This window comes from Bos javanicus, chromosome 10 (genome assembly GCF_032452875.1).
Source record: "Bos javanicus breed banteng chromosome 10, ARS-OSU_banteng_1.0, whole genome shotgun sequence".
Lineage (NCBI taxonomy): Eukaryota > Metazoa > Chordata > Mammalia > Artiodactyla > Bovidae > Bos > Bos javanicus.
The window spans coordinates 21750917-21773633 of NC_083877.1; the positions used below are offsets into that span (position 1 = coordinate 21750917).

The 22717-nt window shown below is 43.0% G+C and overlaps 1 protein-coding gene across 6 annotated transcripts; it reads left to right on the forward strand.

The window, feature by feature from the left end:
- The first annotated feature begins 1773 nt into the window (after positions 1–1773).
- Positions 1774–11021, forward strand: HAUS4 (HAUS augmin like complex subunit 4). Of its 6 annotated transcripts, none has more exons than XM_061430456.1 (10): positions 1774–1863; positions 3567–3651; positions 6172–6314; positions 6406–6537; positions 6878–7012; positions 8427–8523; positions 9446–9591; positions 9857–9987; positions 10340–10408; positions 10550–11021. In XM_061430456.1, exons 2-10 carry the CDS (start codon positions 3597–3599, stop codon positions 10731–10733), a joined length of 1092 nt encoding a protein of 363 aa, XP_061286440.1. In that variant the 5' UTR covers positions 1774–1863; positions 3567–3596; the 3' UTR covers positions 10734–11021. The 6 variants fall into 6 exon arrangements, with proteins under 6 accessions (XP_061286440.1, XP_061286439.1, XP_061286441.1 ...); XM_061430455.1 differs by lacking the exon at positions 1774–1863 and adding an exon at positions 1942–2017; XM_061430457.1 differs by lacking the exon at positions 1774–1863 and adding an exon at positions 1942–2011 and having other exon boundaries at positions 3565–3651.
- The last annotated feature ends 11696 nt before the right edge of the window (positions 11022–22717 follow it).

A 22717-nucleotide genomic window follows, 5' to 3' on the forward strand; every position in this document is an offset into this window, starting at 1 on the left:
AGACCAGTCCTGGGTGTTCATTGGAAGGACTGATGCTAAAGCTGAAACTCCAATACTTCGGCCACCTCATGCAAAGAGTTGACTCATTGTTAGAGATGATGGGAGGGATTGGGGACAGGAGGAGAAGGGGATGACAGAGGATGAGATGGCTGGATGGCATCACCGACTTGATGCATATGAGTTTGGGTGAACTCCGGGAGTTGGTGATGGACAGGGAGGCCTGGCATGCTTCGATTCATGGGGTCGTAAAGAATCAGACACAACTGAGCGACTGAACTGAACTGAACTGAACCTAATGACTAGATTCCAGTTGACTTTGAAAAAAGGGTGGGGGGGTGGTTAAAACAGAGAGATGTGGGGGGAACCTTAGCCAGCCTGAGGTCAAACCCAGAGAGGATGTCAGGGGAATCATCCTCCTCTTCCCATCATTTCTCTCCCTACCACCTCCTGCTGGGATTCCCCCATTGACTGAAACCAGTCAGAGAATACTGATACTGAGTAGTTCTTACCTTCTACATAGGGTGTTGAAGAGTTGAAAGTGGATCTAGGGGGCAAATGGAAGACATCCAGCTCTCTGGGCTAAGGGTGGGCAGGTGACCCAAAAATGAGACAATGAGACATATGGAAAAGTCATGGATGCTTCTGGAAAAGATTTTCTTCTCAGACTGTTACAGGAAGAAGGCTCTTCTCCTTCCTTCCTGCTCAGGATACTGTTGAGAGAATGTGATGTACTTCTTGGACTTCTGAAGCCACCTTTTGACTATGAGGGGATTGCAAAGAGAACTGCAAACAATCTTGAGATCAGGGAGCTACTAAAAAGTCTTAAAAAGTGAAAGTGTTAGTCACTCAGTTGTGATGGACTCTTTGTGACCCCATGGACTGACTGTAGCCTGCCAGGCTCCTCTGTTAAGGGGGTTTCCTAGGCAAGTAGAAGCCATTCCCTTCTCCAGGGATCAAACCCAGGTCTTCTGCATTGCAGGTGGATTCTCTACCAACTGAGCCACCAGGGAAGCCTAAGACGTCTTAGGACCCGCCCCCCCCCCCCCCAGCTCCAGATTTCTGGTTAAGCAAACAATAAATGTCCGTGTAGTTTAAAAAAAGAAGACAGAGGTTTTGATGAAGGATGAGAAGAGAGCAGAGGAGGAACCTGGGGTAGCAAAACTGGAGAAGCCCACTCAAGAGACAGGGCTGGCAGCGCCTGAGCAAGGAGACTTGCAGATGGGCGGCATGTCTGGGACAGTTCAGGGGTCCCCGAGGCTTACACTGCAATCAGCGACCTTGAATAAGCCAGTTGGCCTCTTTGCGCCTCAGCTTTCCCCTCTGTAAAATGGGTATGATAGTGACTTCCTCGTAGGTCACAAGAACTAAACGGGGCAGGGCAAGGCAAGTAAAACATTTAGCGTAGTCTGATTCATTGTGGGCCCTCAGTAAAAGCTGGCAATTATTACCATCTTCTCAACATTTTCCCTCAACGTGGGGGAGGTGCCTTGGAGAAAGGGCAAAGAAGTCTGCCTGCGATGACTCTCTTTCCCAGTCCGGACTCCAAACACCCAGTCCTCTGGCCGTTGGAGGACGAAGGGCGCGCGCCCAGCTGGAGGCGGAGCCTGCCGTTCCCGCCTTGAGCGTGGCGCCGCCCCTCCCTCCCACGCGGCCTCTTGGGCGTTTGGACCTTTTCCCCTCCCCCGACCTCCCGCGCTGGCTGCCCAGGCCTAGCTTCCCGCAGCCCCAGCGCCCGGCCGGATCGAGAGGTTTCGGAGGCCGGGCGCGGGCGGCGGTCCAGTGTTGCGGCCACCGGCTGCCCACCTGCCCGCCTCAGCCCCCTTGGCCCCGCCTCGGGAGCTTCAGCTGCCCCTTGCTGTGCAGGTTTGCTCCGGAGGGTCAGCGGGTGGCGCTGCGGGGAGAAGGAGCTCTGGGAAAGTCAAGCCGGCCAGTCCTCGGTCTCCGGCCAGTCCTCGGTCTCCGGCCGCCGAGACCGCCCTCGCCCTTGGGAATCCTTGGCTACCCAGACGGAAGGAAAGTAGGCGCCGGAGAGCCCGCTTCGCATTTTGATTCATCTCGGGCCCTGTAAGGGTCACATCTTGTGAAAATACCTGTAAAATCAATTTAACGTTCAGTGCAGCGTGTAAAGACAGCTCTAAGAATTTAAAAGACGCCTGAGTCAGAACATTTAAATGCTTGGGTCCTTGTAGGAGCGTTTTAACACGTCTGAGTGCAAAGGGTGGAGAATCGAGCCTGATTGCCCCCACCGTTCACGCCCTGTAAGACTTTTAAAAGGGTAAAGAAAATCACCCTAAATACCCCAAGAGAGCAGTTCCCCTAGGGAGGGAAGAACAGATGACTTTTTTGAAATTTGGGTTGGTCCTCATTTCCGTGAGCGAAGTTTGCGCCTGAAGAATTTATTTGCAGGCTTAGATCCTTGATAAACAGAATCGCTAAAACACTGAGCTTAGCTAAGTAGTGCCTTTTGTTGACAAGTCGATTGTGTTATTAATTCTTAATGTCTCATCCAAGGCAGGAGTCGTTATCTCAGTTTTGCAGGTGGGAAAAAGTTTGGCACAAAAAAGCTTTTCCCTTAAATTCACACAGAGGCAACTAGGCTGAGCTGCAAATTAAGTCTAAGTATTCCGACTCAGCTGCGTCCCCCTCTAGACCATGTTACAAAACAAATGAGTAGTTACTTTGATGTTACTCATAAAACCAGGAAGTAAACCAAATGTTCTGTGAACATGAAGTGTTAAATCCTAATAACCTATGTCTGTTCTGTTTTGGGAGGCTCAGCTGCTCTTTTAAGAGTTTGATACCTTACAGAGAGGGGGGTTGGAGCAAAAAACGGGGGGGGGGGGTGGCGGGAATAATGTCAAGGGAAAAGTTTTGGCTCTAGAGTCTAAACTGTGCCCATCCTTACCTCCTCTTTGTGTAGCTGGCATTCTTTTCAGTGTACTCGGGGTTCTGACTAAACACTCAGGGCTGAGGGCTCACGTGTCCAGGCCTCAGCCACATGAACACACCTTTGCGTTCCTCTCCTGGCACTGACCTCCCTGTCAGTCTTCCTGTCTTGCTCTTTCCTCCGGGTGCTCTTTCCTAATGCTGTTATGTGAAAACCAGTTGTTTTTGTTCAAGTGTGGAATGATGTGTCACTCCTGAAGGATGTTTCTAGAGCTAATGATCAAAAGCTACCAACAGATCTCAGATGAAAGGACAAGTTAAAGAAGCACAAGTAACTCTTGTGGAATTTGATAGCTGAGTTATTTGGAGGAAAAAACAGACGGATTTCTCCCCCCTCCCCTTCCCCAGCTCACTCATAGCTAGAAAGCAGCGGCTCAGTTTTAACCTTAGACATAATAGTAGGGGGGTGGGGGGGGCATCCTTCTGTTTAGTGAATTGGAAAGTTTTCTTTGCCAAGGAGGCTTCTTTTCAGACAGGACCCAGGATGTGTGATATAGTACTTCCCTGTAAGAGGTGTTCCTCCTCCCCAGCTTGTAGACAACAGAAATTTGAACCCAAGGTAGTTGGCTCTCTGGGGCAGCCAAGCCAGTTTATATATCTTTTTGCTTTCTTTTACTCAGTTGAACAGATAAGAATCACCAGAAAAGCAGATGGCATCCGGCGATTTCTGCTCGCCTGGAGAAGGGATGGAAATGCTACAACAAGGTAAGGGCAGTCATTTGCAAGAGGTTTGAAGAATTATCCAGAGAGGTCTTTTTTTTTTTTTAAGTAACTAATTAATTTCGGCTGTGCTGGATCCTCATTGCTGCACGTGGTCTTTCTCTAGTTGGGGTGCAAGGACTTCTCATTGCGGTGGCCTCTCTTGCTGCAGAACACAGGCTCTAGGGCACGCAGGCTTCAGTAGCTGTGGCCCATGGCTTAGTTGCCCTGTGGCATGTGGAATCTTCCCAGACCGGGGATTGAACCCATGGCCACTGCATTGGCAGGCAGATTGGTAACCATTGGACCACCAGGGAAGTCCCAAAATGGTGTTATCTAGGGTATTGTCTTCTATAATAAAAAGGGGAAATTCCTTGGTGGTTCAGTGGTTACGACTTGGCACTTTCACTGCTGTGGCCTGTGTTCAACCCCTGGTTGGGGAAATAAGATGTCTTGAGGTGTGGCCAAAAAAATAAAAAGGATTTATTTATAATGTTCACCAGTACGGTTTCTCTCACAGAAGCATAAGTTCCTAGGGAAACTAGAATCCTTGAAGATTCTTAAACACTCTCTTATTGAAAGACAGATTATACAAACGCCTGTTCAGTACCTGCTAGTGCAATAGACTGAAATTTCAAGATGTTCCCATGCTGTGTTGGCAAGCATATCCTGATGACATGGGTGGCCAGTGAACTTTTGAAAGCTGTATCTTGAATTTTCTCATATCTTACCCTCTAAAATCTCAGAATCCTTCCATATTTGAATTCTTTGCCTATTGCAGATGTTTTCTGTATCTTGAGTCCTTTGAAAACGTAAATCTTCTATATTTTAACCATTTCCATATTGATTTTTTAATGCCTTGGGAGAAAAAAAAGAGACTTTTAATTTTCTAAAAGGACTTTGGTATGATGGTCCAGAGAATTAAAATGTGTTTGGTATGTGAAAGTAAAATAGAAGACCCCAGCAGAAAGCATGTGGGAAAACAGATGGAAAAAAAAGCCCCTTGAGCATATGGAATCTGGCTATGATAAACTTAGACAACATATTAAAAAGTAGAGACATCACTTTGCTGACAAAGGTCCATCTAGTCAAAGCTATTAGTCAAGCTACTGGTTTGTCCAGTAGTCATGTATAGATGTGAGAGTTGGACCATAAAGAGGGCTGAGAGCCAAAGAATTGATGCTTTCAAATTGTGGTACTAGAGAAGACTCTTGAGAATCCCTTGGACTGCACGGAGATCTAACCAGTCAATCCTAAAGGAAATCAACCCTGAATATTCACGGGAAGGACTGTTGCTGAAGCTCCAATACTTTGGCCATCTGATGTGAAGAGCCGACTCAAAGACCCTGATGCTGGGAAAGATTGAAGGCAAAGGGAGAAGGGGGTGGCAGAGAATGAGATGGTTAGATAGCATCACTGATTCAATAGACATGAATTTGAGAAAACTCTGGGAGATAGTGGAGGACAGAGGAGCCTGGCGTGTTGCAGTCCATGGGGTCATAAAGAGTCAGACATGACTTAGCAGCTGAACAACAACCTGGCTTCTTGCACTTTTTCTCATGCGTGTACTGTTCTGCATCCACATGGGGTACTCAGTCTATTTACAATAAGGAGAATTTAGTTAGTTAATTTTTTAATTTATTCTTAAGAATATACCCTCTCTCAGTCTTGCTTATGCAACCAGAGATCACATCCCAAGTTGGAACTGTACATGTGTTGTTTTTTTTCCGTCCCCCAAAACTCTAGTTATTATGTGTGAATGAGGCATTTTAGGTAGTGTGATGAGTCCTACCAAAGAGTCCCTTATTCTTGATTCTCTTTGTCTAATATTTTCCAACTGTATTTCCATTTTCTAGGCTCTTAGCTTTTTTTAAGGCTTGTTCTCTAATTCTTGGTTAACGTCCTTGTATATAATATAAATGCTTGTTACTTTGAGAACTGCCTTTAGTTTATTTGTGGATTTTTAAATTTTTTACTTGTGCCACAAGGCTTGAGGGATCTTAGTTCCTTGACCAGGGATTGAACCCCAGGCCCTTGGCAGTGAAAGGATGAAGTTCTAACCATTGGACTGCCAGTGAATTCCCTATTTTTTAAAAAAAGTTTTCATTTGATTTAGAAAACTTCCCTATCAAAAACCTAAGGGTTTTTTGGAAGTGACTATTAAGCTGAGAGTTATGCTCAATTATGGGGACTTCCCAGGTGGCTCAGTGGTAAAGAATCTGCCTGCCAATGCAGAAGCCTAGGGAGATGCTGCTTTGAACTCTGGGTTTGGAGAACCCCCTGGAGTAGGCAATGGCAGCCCACTCCAGTATTCTTGCTTGGGAAATTACATGGACAGAGGAGCCTGGCGGGTTATAGTCCATGAGGTCGCAAAGAATCCTCATGACTGAGCATGAGTATGTCCACTGAACATGGACATGACTGAGCTACTGACCCTTACCTTCCCATATCTTATGCTCGATTATATAAATTGAATCCATACTACTGTCTTTGCTTTTTGGTCCCTATGGGGGACGTCTCATTAAGTGTGCAGCAAACAGCTTCCTCCTTGTAACCTGAGTGAAGAGGACCTGTTACAGAACCCACACTTCAGCCAACTACTGCTGAGTCTCTCACAACACGTGGACGAGAGTGGTTTAAGCCTCACGCTGGCAAAGGAGCAGGCTCAGGTAAGGGCACTGGGAGAAGGGCTGACTGGGAGGAAGAAAAAAATCATCTGAGAGAGAGGGGCTCCCACCTGGGATTTTTTCGGTTTTCCAGGCGTGGAAGGACGTTCGACTGTATAAGACAACATGGTTAAGGTCTGAGATTTTACAGAGAGTCATTCAAGAGCTACTTGTGGACTACTGTGTGAAGACACAAGATGCAGATTTAACTTCTGAGGACAGAAAGGTGAGGCAGGAAGCAGGAAGTGAGCGCTGGGAGCAGCTGTAGGAATGACGGGGACAGCTGTGGCTTCCTTTGAGTCTATGATATGGGGGAAATAGGAGTTTTGAGTAACGGGTATCAAGAAAGACAGGGACTGTAGTTATGGGGAAAGAGGTGAGTGTGTTGTCAGGGTTTTGAAAAGGAGGATTGACAGGAGAAAGCACTGGCAGCTAGAAAGTTGCCAAAGGGGATGACATGTTTGAGGACTTTGAAGATATGTGAAGAACTGCTCGTGAGGGTGGAGGAGGTGGAATGGGGAAAGTTTTATAGTAAATTCTTTTTTGCTTTTTATTCTCTCTCCCAGTTTCACGAGACCCTTGAACAGCGGCTACTCGTGACTGAGCTGACACGGCTCTTAGGTCCCAGCCAGGAGAGGGAGGTGCCCCCACTGCTAGGGCTGGAGAAGGCGGACCTTCTGGAGCTCATGCCACCCTCAGAGGTCAGAGGCTGGGGGGACAGATGTTGAGACCAAAGAAGGGAAATGGCTTAAATTCTCCCATGTATTGAAACATTTCGTGGTTAAACTTTCTGTGAGAATGACACTTGTTCATGGTGGTAGAACTTAAGTAAATAAGAAAGAAAAACATTACAAGGAAGAAAGTAAGAGCTGAAATACTAAGTCTAGAAATAAATGCAGTATTAGTATATATAACTTGAAATATTGGGTTGGCCGAAAAGTTCATTTGGGTTTCTCCATGAGATGTTGCGGAAAAACCTGAACAAACTTTTTGGCTAACCGAATAAATGGTATTATACCTCCTGTGCATATATAGAATATAATCTGTTTTCACTCAATATATTTTGGACTTATTTTCAAGTATATGGTTATTTTCAAATATATATTACTTTTCAAATTACTCTAAACAAGATGATATTCTCTAAGGCACTCTTATTTTTTCTTTTTAATTGAAGTATAGTTGATTTATAATGTGTTAGTTTCAGGTGTGCAGAAAAGTGATTCAGTTAAGCCTTATATATCAATTCTTTCTCAGATTCTTTTCCTTTAAGGGTTATTATAAAATATTGGCGTTCCTTGGGCCATATGTAGGTCCTTGTTGGTAATGTATTTTATATATAGTAGTATGTATATGATAGTCCCAAGATCCTAATTTATTCCTCTCCCCTTCCTAAAGCACTCTCTGCACAGTATCCAGGCATATAGTTAGTGCTCAGTGTCCTTATTGTATATCACCAGTTTTAATCACAGATGGATTTCATTGTATATATGTAGCACAATTGGCTCACCCTTATTGATGGATATTAATTTAAGGTTGTCTCCACATTTTTGCTAGTAGAAACACTATGATAGGAATGTACTAGTTCATATGTGTCTTTGTATGATTATTTCTCAAGTGTTAGTCCTTAAAGTGGGATCGCCAGGTCACAGGCCACACACATAGAACACACTGGTACATATTGGCAAACTGCAGAGAGGCGCTTCCAGTGCCCTAGGTCCCCACATTTTCATCAGCATGGGATCTTGACAGCCACTGTAGTCTTTGCTAACATTAATCTCCCTGGTGACTTGAAATTAAATCTCCCTGATGACTCTCGATGCATTTTCTTTCTTTTTTTTTTTTTTAATTTTATTTATTTATTTGACTGTGCCCATTCTTAGTTGAGGCATGCAAGATCTTTAGTTGCAGCATGTGGGATCTAGTTCCCTGACCAGGGATTGAACCCAGACCCCCTGCACTGGGAGCACGGAGTCTTAGCCACTGGACCACCAGGGAAGTCCCTCGATGCATTTTCCTTGGTTATCACTGAGATTGTTATCATCACGTATTCATTGACTGGATCTTCCAAGTTCCGGCTGTCTGTCTGCATCTCCCCCTTCTCTTCTGTGGCTGCAGGATTTTGTGTATATGAGAGCCCGGCTCCCACTGGAAGTGGAGGAGCAACTCAAGAAGAAATGCTTCACTGTGCTCTGCTACCACAATCCCAGTTCAGGTGCGTGCTGGCTGTGTCCTGTTCACGGCTGGCCTTCAGGGTTCCTGGGCTGCTCTTTTGAGAATAATGTGTTGAGTTTTAGATTTGGGACAGAAGCTGGGAAGCATTGGAAATGCTTACTTTTTTGTTCCCTTGCTGGTAGAATAAGAGTGAGGAATTTTGTGTGGATTCCCTTCGTTTGGCCAGTGCTGAGTGGCAGTGTCCTCTTGCCACACGGAAGGATGAGTTCTTCTTAAGAGAATCAGAATGAAATAGGGAGGAAGGTTCAGGCTAATAGGTGTCCACCTTGTCTTTGTTGTTAAGTTGCTAAGTGGTGTCTGACTCTTTGCAACCCCAAGGACTGTTGCCTACCTGTCCACTTCTCCTCTGTCCACTTCTGTCCACTTCTCAGGCAAGGATACTGGAGTGGGTTGCCATTTCCTTCTCCAGGGGACCTTCCCCACTCAGGGATGGAACCCACATCTCCTGCATTGGCAGACAGATTCTTTACCACTGAGCCACCAGGGAAGCCTCTTGTTTTGTCTTTATTTCTGTGATTTAAGAATCAAGGGTTAAAAAAAAAAAAAAAAAAGGAATCAAGGGCCACATCTGGAATTCAGAGTGAGAGTGAAAGAAGTCACTCAGTTGTTTGCGGCTCTTTGTGACTGCCAGGCTCCTCTGTCCATTGAGTTCTTCAGGCAAGAATACCCTTCTCCAGGGGATCTTCCTGACCCAAGGATTGAACCCCAGTCTCCTGCATTTCAGGCAGATGGAGAGAACTTAATTATGAGAACTGGGCTGTTTTTATCAGGCCATCAGAAGAAAACCTGTAAGGAAGACAGAATCTGTAGGGCTGGATGTAGGAGAGGGGTACTGAGACATGGCTTTCAAAAGGCAGGAACAGTTAGGGTTTTCCCATCCAGCATTCTGTTTCTTTGCCCAGATTTGGACAGTGAAACCCTGAAAGCAGCAAAGGTGTGGAACCTCGCCGAGGTTCTGGCAGGTGAGAAGCAGCAGTGCCAGGCTGCCAAGAGCCAGCAGGAGGAGCAGATGGTGCTGCTGGAGAAGAAGAGTGCCACCTACTCCCAGGTCTGGCAGGGCAGTGGGGCAGCCTCCCTTCTCTTCTACCCTGACCCCAGGGGCCCCTCTAGGGAAGCCAGGGATTTTTTTTGGTCATACCGAGTGGCATATGGATCTTCCTCAACCAGGCATCGAACCCGTGTCCTCTGCAGTAGGAGCACAGAGTCTTAATCACTGGACCGTCAGGGAATTCCTAAGCCAGGGATTTCTGATCTGCCTTCTTTTCTGCTGTCTTTTGTGGCTGCCCTCTTCCTCCTGCCTCCTGGGGGCTCAGGTGCTACTCCGCTGCCTGGCCTTGCTGCAGAGGCTTCTTCAGGAGCACCGGCTGAAGACTCAGTCTGAGCTGGACCGCATCAATGCCCAGTACCTGGAGATCAAGTGCAGCGCCATGATCCTTAAGCTGCGGTGAGCTGTGACCCCTGTGGATCTGAGAGACTCCGTCTCACACCCCACCCCTCCAACCCTCTCCCTCATCGCTTTCCTCCCTGCCGTGCCTGACACCCTGTGGGTATGCAGTAAATGTCACATAGCCCTGTTAGCCTTTGGATTAATCTAAAGCTGTCAGCATTCTTGGGTCTTTCATTTTAAAGCCTTATGAAATAGGTGCTTTGCTGTGAGCTAAATTGCTCAGGAATTTGGAATGACTGCTTGTCACTGCTCAACCCATACGTTGACCATGGGCAGGTCCTGTGTCCCATTCCTAAGTCTGCTGCTGTCTAGGATCCTCAGCTTGACATTTCTTTCCTCCCCTGGTCAGGATGGAAGAGCTAAAGATTTTGTCTGACACTTACACCGCTGAGAAAGTGGAAGTTCATCGTCTCATTAGGTGAGAACTCCCAAAAGCCTGATACAGCTCTTCCACACACCCCACACCCTCCAGACTCATTCATTTTTGTGCCTTCCCAGTTTTGTGTATTTTCTGAGGAGCCAGATCCTTATATTGTATCTCTTGTGCCTGGGTTCTTAGGGACCGTTTGGAGGGGGCCATTCGCCTACAAGAGCAGGACATGGAGAAGTCCCGACAGGTCCTGAACACCTATGAGGTCCTCGGGGAGGAGTTTGACAAACTGGTGAAAGAGTACACCCAACTCAAGCAGGCGACTGAGAACAAACGCTGGACCCTCCAGGAGTTCAACAAGGCCTGCCGCTGAGGGTGGGTGGGGCCAGGAGGCTTGGCTTCTGCAGAGGAACCATCTGCTTGTCTTCCTACTGAAAGGACCACCTCCACCAGAGGCCACCTTCACTCAAGGGCGTGTGGGGACCCTTGTCCAAAACACTATAGTCCTTTAGGCACTCTTCTGGTTTTTCTTCCTTGTTTATAAGGACTGAGTCTCTTCTAGAAAATGTAACAGATTTGTATCATTTTATGTACAGTGATTTGTGTCAGCCCTGTATCCTATTTGATTATCTCCTAAATAAAGTGGTGATGTTGTACCTTAGGACTTTAGTCATTTTTGTTTGGACAAAGATAGAAAAAGAACATCAAAGTCTATATGGATAAGGAGGGAGACTTGAGTGCATGCAGAGATGGCTCCCTAATGCTTACTGGAAGGGTGAGGGGTAAAAGGGCCAGCCTGGCATGTGGGGTTTTAGAGGCTTCATTCTTAGACAGCAGAAGTGGACTAAAACTGGGCTTGCTCTTGAAGAATTCGTCTCCAGACTAGTAGTAGACGCTCAGATGGATAGGAAACTATTCTGTCACTATGGCTCTAAGTGGGGCAGGTATGATAAAGCTGCTGGGCACCCAGCTAGGTTACAGGAAGGGACACAAGGCATTTGTGTTCTCGCTTCCCTCTGATGTGGTTTGAGGGTGACTTCTTTCTCTGAGAGCAGAGGGTGGGCGAAGATTACCCTGAGGAACCAAGTTCCCTGGTCTGTTTAGCTTAGAAAAAGGCAGGGCCCTGACTGGTGGGGACTACAGGGGACTTCCCTGGTGGTCCAGTGGTTAAGACTCCATGCTCCCACTCTAAGGGGCGTGGGTTCAATCCCTGGTGGGGGAACCCACTTCAAAAACAATCTGAACAGGAAAAAAATGTCAGCTTTAAAAAAATGCTGAGGTTGGGGGTTGCTACAAGCAGAAGCCCAAGACCACCCTCATTTAGAAGGCCCTACTCAGCTTCTCAAACCACTTTCCAGGGAGACTGTCTCAAGATGCTCTTTTGCTAAGATCATATAATGATGGTTTTGGATTGATCATAGTAAAATGAAGGTCTTTGACTGAGCTTTAAATTTTTCTGTACATTGTGCTTACTTCCATTTATCTGTAAGTGCTGGCCCACACAAAATGAACAAGCAATTATGTTGTATGGTCAGGCCATTCAAGATAGCTGTTCTCTTGCTTTCTGTATCTCCCCTGCTTGACCAGTCCCTGCTTCACCGGCACCCGACTCATATGAACCTGCTTACCTCTTAGATCAGAAGGGCTCTGCCTGCTAGCTTATTAAAGAAAAACATCTGCCTTTCTAGGTTGTTAACCTGAGGGGCTGGGAGGGATGTGGCCCAGCTACTGGTTTCCCTGGTAACTGATGAGCCAGCCTGACTTAATTCCCCTTATAAATGGTAACCTCCTCCTCCCCCAAGTAGTGAGGACTGCTGTTATGTCCGGGCTGCCCTCTGCCATTGCAGGGGTGGGGGTGTTTCTCTGCCACCCTTGGCTGTGGATATGTAAAATTCCCTGTCCAAGAAGCCATTGATGTCTCTGTCACTGTCTCTGGGCTCTTTCTTTGGTTTCAAGGCTGGGCTACTATGAGGCTTGCAGGCCTGTGAGGTCAGCCCAGTATCGATTAATGTAAAAACTCTCAAACAGTCCACATCGCTTAGTTATATGTATAATTTTTAACCTGTTTCAGGGAAATGTTTTCAAACCTACAGAAAAGTTGAAAGAATATTATGGTAAGCACCAGGATACTCTTTATTCTTCAATTTTTATTTTTAAACTTTTAAAATGTTTTTTTATTTTTTGGTTGCTCCATGTGGCATGTGGGATCTTAGTTCGAACCTGTGCCCCCTCCACTGGAAACACAGGGTCTTACCTGGACCACCAAGGAAGTTTCTGTCTTCAGTTTTTAAGTTATAGTTGATTTACAATGTTGTGTTAGTTTCAAGTGTACAGCAAAAAGTGATCCAGCCTTCCTGTTCTATACAGTTGGTCCTTGTTTTTTATCTATTTTACACATATCTGTTAATCCCAAACTCCTAATTTATCCCTGCCGCCCTTTCCCTTTGATAACCATATGACTGTTTTCTACATCTTTGAGTCTCTCTGTTTTGTACATAAGTTCATTTGGATCACTGTTTTAGATTTCACAAATAAGTGATATCATGATATTTGTCTTTCTCATTCCAACTTACTTCACTTAGCATGATAATCTCTAGGTCCATCCACGTTGTGACAAATGTCATTTTTCATTCATTTTAATATGGCTGAGAAATATTTATATGTATATATATACGTCACATCTTTATTCATCTGTCGATAGACATTTACTTTGCTTCTACATGTTAGCTACTGTAAACAGTTCCTATGAACATTGGGGTACATGTATCTTTTCTTTTTTTTAATTTATTTGACTGCACTGGATGTTAGTTTCAGCCCTCGAATTCTTAGTTGCGGCACATGGGGTCTAGTTCCCTGACCAGGGATTGAACCCAGGCCCCCTGCATTGGGAGTGTGGAGTCTTAGCCACTGGACCACCACGGAAGTCCCACATGTATCTTTTTTAATTAGAGTTTTCATCTTTTCCAGATATATGCACAGGAATGGGATTGATGGATCATATGGTAACTCTATTAGTTTTTAAAGGAATCTCCATGCTTGTCTCCACAGTGGCTGGTATCAATATACGTTCCTACCAATAGCACAAGAAGCTTCCCTTTTCTCCACACCCTCTCCAGCATTTATTGTTCGTAGATTTTTTGATAGTGGCCATTCTGACCGTGTGAGATGATACCTCATTGTAGTTGTGGTTTGTATTTCTCTAATAATTAGCAATATTGAGCATCTTTTCATGGCACCAGGATACTCTTAACCTATATTCAACAATGACTAACATTTTGCTTTTCTTTCTCTCTCTCCCTCTTTTGTCTCCTCCCTCCTCTCTTTTTATGGTGGTTTAGTTGCTAAGTTGTGTCCGACTTTTTGCAACCCCATGGACTGTAGCCCACCAGGCTCCTCTGTCCATGGGATTCTCCAGGCAAGAGTGCTGGAGTAGGTTGTGGGTTCCTTCTCCAGGGGATCTTCCCCACCCAGGGATTGAACCTGGGGTCAACTGCATTTCAAGCAGGATTCTTTATCAACTGAGCCACCAGGGAAGCCCACTCTCTCTTTATAGGGTTATGTAGACTTTTTTTTTTCCTGAACCATTTTATAATAAGTTGAAGACATCCTGACATTTCATTCTGTAAACACTTAAGCAGCCAACTCCTAAAAATAAGGGGACTCCCTGTATAACTAATAAAATGGTGGTCCAGTGGTTAAGATGCTGCACTTGCACTACAGGGGGCTTGGGTTCAATCCCTAGTTTGGGAATTAAGATCTTGAGCACTGCAGCCAAAAACTAGGGAAAAAAATCAATAATTTCATAATAGTTATTATTCAGGCCATATTCAGATTTCTCTAGTTTTTTTTCTTGGTCTAGGTTCTAATAAAGATTCATACATAACATTTGGATATTCAGTTCAGTTCAGGTGCTCAGTCGTGTCCAACTCTTTGAGACCCCATGAACTGCAGCATGCCAGGCCTCACTGTCCATCACCAACTCCCTGAGCCTATCCAAACTCATGTCCGTTGAGTCAGTGATGCCATCCAACCATCTCATCCTCTGTCGGCCCCTTCTCCTCTTGCCTTCAATCTTTCCCAGCATCAGGGTCTTTTAAAATGAGTCAGCTCTTCTCATCAGGTGGCCAAAGTATTGGAGTTTCAGCTTCAACATCAGTCCTTCCAATGAACACCTAGGACTGATCTTTAGGATGGACTGGTTGGATCTCCTTGCAGTCCAAGGGACTCTCAAGAGTCTTCTCCAATACCACAGTTCAAAAGCATGAATTCTTCTGTACTCAGCTTTCTTTATAGTCCAGCTCTCACATCCATACATGACCACTGGAAAAACCATAGCCTTGACTAGATGGACCTTTGTTGGCAAAGTAATGTTTCTGCTTTTTAATATGCTGTCTAGGTTGGTTATAACTTTCCTTCCAAGAAGTAAGCGTCTTTTAATTTCTTGGCTGCAATCACCGTCTGCAGTGATTTTGGAGCCCAGAAAAATAAAGTCTGACACAGTTTCCACTGTTTCCCCATCTATGTCCCATGAAGTGATGGGACCAGGTGCCATGATCTTCGTTTTCTGAATGTTGAGCTTTAAGCCAACTTTTTCACTCTCTTCTTTCACTTTCATCAAGAGGCTCTTTAGTTCTCCACTTTCTGCCATAAGGGTGGTGTCATCTGCATATCTGAGGTTATTGATATTTCTCCCGGCAATCTTGATTCCAGCTTGTGCTTCTTCCAGCCCAGCGTTTCTCATGACGCACTTTTCATGTAAGTTAAATACACAGGGTGACAATATACAGTCTTGATGTACTCCTTTTCCTATTTGGAACCAGTTTGTTGTTCCATGTCCAGTTCTAACTGTTTGACCCGCATATAGGTTTCTCAGGAGGCAAGTCAGGTGGTTTGGTATTCCCATCTCTTTCAGAATTTTCCACAGTTTATTGTGATCCACACAGTCAAAGGCTTTGGCATAGTCAATAAAGCAGAAATAGATGTTTTTCTGGAACTCTCTTGCTTTTTCGATGATCCAGTGGATGTTGGCAATTTGATCTCTGGTTCCTCTGCCTTTTCGAAAACCAGCTTGAACATCTGAAGTTCACGGTTCGAGTATTGCTGAAGCCTGGCTTGGAGAATTTTGAGCATGACTTTACTAGCGTGTGAGATGAGTGCAATTGTGTGGTAGTTTGAGCATTCTTTGGCATTGCCTTTCTTTGGGACTGGAATGAAAACTGACCTTTTCCAGTCCTGTGGTCACTGCTGAGTTTTCCAAATTTGCTGGCATACTGAGTGCAGCACTTTCACAGCATCATCTTTCAGGATTTGAAATAGCTCAACTGGAATTCCATCACCTCCACTAGCTTTGTTCATAGTGATGCTTTCTAAGGCCCACTTGACTTCACATTCCAGGATGTCTGGCTGTAGGTCAGTGATTACACCATCATGATTATCTGGGTCGTGAAGATCTTTTTGTACAGTTCTTCTGTATATTCTTGCCACCTCTTCTTAATATCTTCTGCTTCTGTCAGGTCCATACCATTTCTGTCCTTTATTGAGCTCACTTTTTTTTTTAATTGAGCTCATTTTTGCATGAAATGTTCCCTTGGTATCTCTAATTTTCTTGACGAGAATTGACGAGAATTCTAGTCTTTCCCATTCTATTGTTTTCCTCTATTTCTTTGCTTTGATCACTGAGGAAGGCTTTTCTTATTTCTCCTTGCTATTCTTTGAAACTCTGCACTCAAATGGGTATATCTTTCCTTTTCTCCTTTGCTTTTCGCTTCTCTTCTTTTCACAGCTATTTGTAAGTCCTCCTCAGACAGCCATTTTGCGTTTTTGCATTTCTTTTTCTTGGGGATGGTCTTGATCCCTGTCTCCTGTACAATGTTAGGTTTCTTTAATTTTTTTTTAAAATAGATCATTCCTCCCACTTTTTTTTTAAATAAAATTAACTTTCTGAAAAAATCCAAGCCAGTTACCTTATAGAATGTCCCATTGTCTATTTCCTGTGGTGGCAAAGTTGTTCCTTTCCTGTCCAATATAGTAGCCACTAGCCATAAGTAGCTATTTAAATTTAATTAAAATGAAATAAAATGAAACTTTCAGCAGGTTGGTGGTTACTTTATTAGTGCAGACAGATAACATTTACATCATTGCAGAAAATTCTATTGGACATAGTGCTATAAGCCTACATTTCCTGTAAACTGGAAGTAGGTCTTCAGGCTTTATTAGATTCACTTTAAACATTCTTGCAAAGACTACTTAATAGATGATATTATGTACTTCACATTACATCATCCTAGAGCCACATCAGGTCAGAATATCTCACTATTACTTATGCTGAGTTTGATTCTTGGTTAAGGTGGCAACTGCTGGATCTCATAGATAAAAGCACATTTTCCTTTTGTAGCTAGCATCTGGAAATGAATATCAATAATCTCAAAACAGTTATTCATGATAATTTACTATGGCATTCAGCATTTCCTCATTTAATTATGTGTTCATCTTGAACCATACTAGATTTAGGTATTTTAAATAATAAAGATAATAATGAAACAAGAAATGGACCCTGTGTCAATATTCATAACCTATAGACAATAGTAGACACACAAAAAACACCTAAGGATATCAAGTAACAGAAAGTGCAAATAAATGTCACTAAAAACCAAGAGAATTGAATCAGGAATCATAAGGTAGAGCCATGGTAGGGAAAGGCAGATTTGATTTGGATTTATACAGGCAAGTTTGGGATAGAATTTTAGAAAAACTGACAAAGATGAAGAAAAGGGAAGGAGTAGTATGTGAAGGCATGGAGTTAGGAATGAGCAAATCACGTACCAAAGAAAGCCTTGTTTGTCATCTTAAGTGAATAAAATTCTAGAAACATGTCCCATGGCTTCAATCAAAACTCTGGAAAGCTGGTGTTGGAGAAATGTTTAGATACCCAACCGCCTGAGAAAGCAAACTGGCTTCTAAGGCAGTTGTTCCCAGCCTAAGCTCCCTAAATGGCATGGGGATGGACAGTCAGGTGTTTCTTCTGTTTCTAAAAGCCTGATGAAAATTGAACATTCGCCTGCAACAGGGGTGCATAAGCTACTTACAAAAAATCTTCATAGGCTGAAAAACAAAAATACTGTGCTTTGAAAAAATTTTTTTAAAAATTCAAAACAAAAGTATACAGGGACTTCTCTGGTGGTTCAGTGGTCAAGAATCTGCCTTGCAACAGAGAGCTGTGGGTTTGATCTCTGGTCTGGAAATCAAGATTCCCACATGCCCCAGAGCTGCTGCTGCTGCTGCTAAGTCGCTTCAGTCGTGTCCTACTCTGGTTTAGCTAAACCTGTGCACTATAACTATTGAGCCCTCAAGGATCTCGCGTGCTGCAACTAAGACCCGACACAGCCAAACAAATAAAAGAAGTGTACAGCGTAAGAGACTGAACCACACCCCTCCTAACACACACACACACCCCATTACGCCTATCCACCTCCTTAGAGCAACCAATTTGGTGCATATAGCACCAGACTTTTTCTAAAAATATGCAAACAAACATACAGAATTATCAGCTCATATTACTGTTAAAGTATGGCTGTATCATAATTTAACTTCCCTTCATGATGGATATTTAGATTGTTCCCAGTTTGCTCTATTACAAAAATGTTTCACTGGATATCATTGTATATGTATCTTGCTCAAGCGCCTTTGCTTTTTTTGGTATTATAGTAAATTGGTATATTAATTCTAGCTATTTCATGAAAAAGTAAATTAATTCCTGAACTTACGAAGGTAATTTGGCAGAAAAAGTCTTTCAAAACAGTTGCATGGTTTGAAGGGACACAAAGCCGGAAAGGGGCACAAAGAGTGTTCAGTGCTCCTGAAGGGAGCCCTCTATGGTTTGTCTTGGCCCTTTCCTTCTTCACAGTGACTGGAGGTTAGTAGGCAGAACTTCTCTGTTGTGGAGGTGAGAGGGGAGGGCAAGCAGAGGAGCTGAGTGAGAGCTGAGGGTTAGCATCTTGGACCTTCTTTGCACCTCCCCCTCACACTTTTCGGAAAAGATTTGCCTTTACAGTCTCTCCTTCATTCTCCCACACCTCTGTCTCTCTTGACTTGTCTCGCTTCCATCTGATCAAGAACCAAGGAGTCAACTTATCAGAAATGAGGTTAGTGAAAGTGAAGTCCCTCAGTTGTGTCCGACTCTTAGAGACCCCATGGACTGCAGCCCACCAGGTTCCTCCGTCCATGGGATTTTCCAGGCAAGAGTACTGGAGTGGGGTGCCATTGCCTTCTCCGATTTTACATGCAAATTACTCAAAAAAGATTTTTAAAGCACATCCTATATTAACAGAACAGGTCCTACGAACCTGTAAAAAGAATTTACCCTAAAGAATCTTTTATATTCAAGTGGCCAAGGTCCAGCCACAAAGTGGCTAAGGCCTGGTCTCAGAAAAGTACAAGTGAAATGTAGAGAAACCTAAACGTACTATGCCTGTTGAAGAGAGAATGTAAAGCAAACGTAAATGATTAACCCAGAGTTTAGAAGAGGGTTATCCAAAGAACAAGATCGGGGCTCTCCAGAGACTCCAGACCACCCAGCTGGAGCCAGGCCCTGAACCAGAAGATCTCCCCAGAATCCTGCCACCTTGTGAGACCTGTCGGCATGCCTAACAGACACCCTTCCCCTGCCCCTGCCTCCCGCCCCCACTCAGGTCCTCATTCTGTGTCCTTGCAAATTGTTCTAACTCTTCCTCCTCTTACACAACACTGCCAAGTTAATGTTTATGATTCTGATTTGCTATTCACAGGTAGTTTGTGATTTGCACTTCATGTTGTCATTTCTCTGTTGAAACTATATCAGGTCACCCTACTGTGTACCAAACATAGCACACATGGCTGTGCTGGGGATTCAAGCCCTCACGATGCAGCTCGACTTTGCAAACTTTTCCCACCACACACATTTTCTGCTCACTCTAAGTCACCTCCCCAGTGGGCTTACTCACCCTTTCATGCTTTTCTGTGCTTGCTATGGTTCTACCTACCTGGCTGGTGCTATCCTCTGCTGGAAAAATCCTATCATTTTGGAGGCCCACCTCTAGTTCTGTTTCCCCATTATCATTCCAACTAGAAAAGGTCTCCGTGTCATTTTACATCCACTTCTTTAAGGTGCCTGTCGTCCAGACCTTGAATTTCATCACCCTATTGGGCAGCATGTTTAATCTTATCTACAACATCAGAGGGCCGCTGGTTGTAAAGCATGTGTTCTCAGTCTTTGTGGACTCCTTTACTCTCAATGATTTTTAAGGACACCAAAAGAGATTTTATTTATGTTAAGCCTTATGTATAGATATTTATGATATTAAAAATTAAAACTGAGAGACTATCATCAGTCTTTTCCTGAAGGATATCAGGGAAAAAAATTATTCATTTTTACTAAACACAGAGGTTTTTTCAATATAATTCTTTGCCGAGATGGAGTTAGGCAGTATCTGAGCTCTAGTTAGTCACAACTGCTTTGATATTTAAATATGATCTTGATTAGATCTCGGTTTTATAAAAGCAGAACTCAATCCCTAGTGGCAAACATAGAACTGAAAGTGCTCTATAAAAATTTTTTTTATTGAAGTATATGTTGTATTAGTTTCAGGGATACACCACAGTGATTCATATATATATATATATATAATATATGAATATATATATATATACTCATATAATATATGAATATATATATAAAAAGAATGTATATATACATTCATATATTGTATATATATGTACACACACATTCTTTTTCAGAGTCTTTTTCCTTATAGATTATTACAAAATACTAATATTTTGTAATATTATAAAACAGTTCTCTGTACTATACAGTAGGTTCTTGTTATCTGTTTTATATATGGTAGTGTATATATGTTAATCCCAAAGTCCTAATTTATCCCCAACCCCCTTCCCCACCATAAGTTTATTTTCTATGTCTGTAGGTTTATTTCTGTTTTGTAAGTAAGTTCATCTGTATCTTTTTTTTAGATTCCACATAAACTGATATCATATGATATTTGTCTTTCCAAAAGAGCTTTATGAACATGTCACATGTAAGGAGGCAGCAAAGAGGAAGGCTTAAATGGTTTTCTAATATTCTTTGAAATTTTATTTTCGTCCTCCTACTACAGATAAAATGCCAGTGAGTGATATCAAGTAAATGAATTAAAAGCCTGTCTTTTTAAAAATATATATTTATTTATTTGGCTGCACTGGGTCTTAGCTGTGGCATGTGCGATCTAGTTCCCTGACTAGAGATCAAACCCTTGCCCGCTGCATTGAGAGTGTGAGTCTTAGCCACTGGACCACCAGGGAAGCCCAGGCCTTAAGAATGGGAACTTTTTATTCAGAAAAAGTTGAAGATAATTGCTGGAAGTTTACTTGAACACTATTTTAAAAACTATTTTAAAGACTGAAGAGATGAATACAATATAGAATGGTTTTAGTTGTCCTTGTTAGAGAAAAGCAAAGAAAAAAATCCAGGTAAATTACATTTGGCTTTGAAATGTGGTTTGACATTTACATGTTGAGATGATGTATCTGACAGTCCAGACATTCACAATATTTAAGAAGCTGAATATTTTCCTGATCAAAAAAAGTTTCAAAAACTGAGAAAACATGCACCCCAGTGTTCATTACAGTATTGTTTACGATAGGCAAGACATGGAAGCAACCTAAATGCCCATCAATAGAGTAATGGATAAAGAAGATGTGGTACTTTCCAATATCCAGTAATATTAAATGGAAATATTACTCAGCCATTAAGAAGAATGAAATAAATGAAATTATTACTCAGCCATTAAAAAGAATGAAATAATGCCATTTGCAGCAACAGTGGACCTAGAGAGCATCATTCTGAGTGAAGTAAGCCAGAGAGGGAAGGAGACTATCCTATGACATCCCTTACATGTGGAATCTAAAAAGAAATTACACAAATGAATTTGCTTATAAAACAGAAACAGACTTCCAGACTTCCAGAAGGAGCTTATGGTTGCAGGGGTTGGGGTGGGGGAGAGGATGAGGGGCAGGGATAGTTAGGGAGTTGGGATGAATGTGTACACACTGCTATATTTAAAATGATGACCAACAAGGACCTACTGTATAGCACATGGAACTCTGCTCATTGTTATGTGGCAGCCTGGATGGGAGGGGAGTTCAGGGGAGAGTGGATACATGTATATATGGCTGAGTCCCTTCACTGTTCACTTGGAAGTATCACAGCATTGTTTGTTAATTGGCTATACCTCAGTACAAATAAAAAGTTTTTTAAAAATTAAAAGTAAGTAAATAAATAAAAACTGAAAAAATTTTAAATATTAATTCATTAAAAAAATAAGTCCATTGCATGTTAACATTAAATAATACATTTTAATTAAAAAACTGTATTTTCCAAATCAAAAAGAATGTATGAGAAGAGTGATATTGTTTTACATTTTTGCAAATCTCCTTGGTATCTGACTTAATAGAAGACAGCTGGATTCTCATATCGGCTTTCTGTTACAATAAGTGGCTCTAACTGAATAAAGTAAGTCAAATCTGGTCTCACACAGACATGGAGGAGATCCTCATACACTTCCTAAAAGAGTCTAAGAGAGCCCCAGGGTCCTTATACCACGTTTGGGGAAACATCATATTGTAAAAGAAAAAGCAATGGGTTGAGAATCAGAAGAAATGGATTCTTATTCTGGCTCTTCCTATATAGCTGAAGCATAACTTTGTTCAAAACACTTAACCTCAGTTTTCTATCTACAAAATGGGTATATTAATAAGTTCTAGTATGTCCTGAGCATTAGGTGAGATAATATATTAATATGTTAATACTGCATGTGGTAGAGCTTAATAAACATTAGTCTGTCCAGAGAAAGACAAATACTGTATAATCTCACTTATAGGTGAAATCTAAAAAGCAAACTCATAGGAAAAGAGATCAGACTTGTGGTTGCCAGAGGTGGAGAGCGGGAGAAGGCTGAGTTGGAGGAAGATAATCAAGAGATACAAACTTCTAGGGGCTTCCCTGGTGGCTCAGTGGTAAAGAATCCAGCTGTCAATGCAAGAGACAGGAACTCAATCCCTAATTCGGGAAAATCCCACATGCCTCGGAGCAACTAAGCCTGTGCGCAACAACTGTTGAGACTGGGCACCCTAGAGCCCATGGTCTGCAGGGAGAGAAGCCTCCCCAGTGAGAAGCCTGCACACCACAACTAGAGAGTGGCCCCTGCTTATCACAACTAGGAAAAAGCCTTCGAGGTCACGAAGACCCAGCACACCCCAAAAATACATAAATACGATTATATGTTAAAAAAGAGAAAAAAAAAAGAGGTACAAACTTCCAGTTATAAGTTA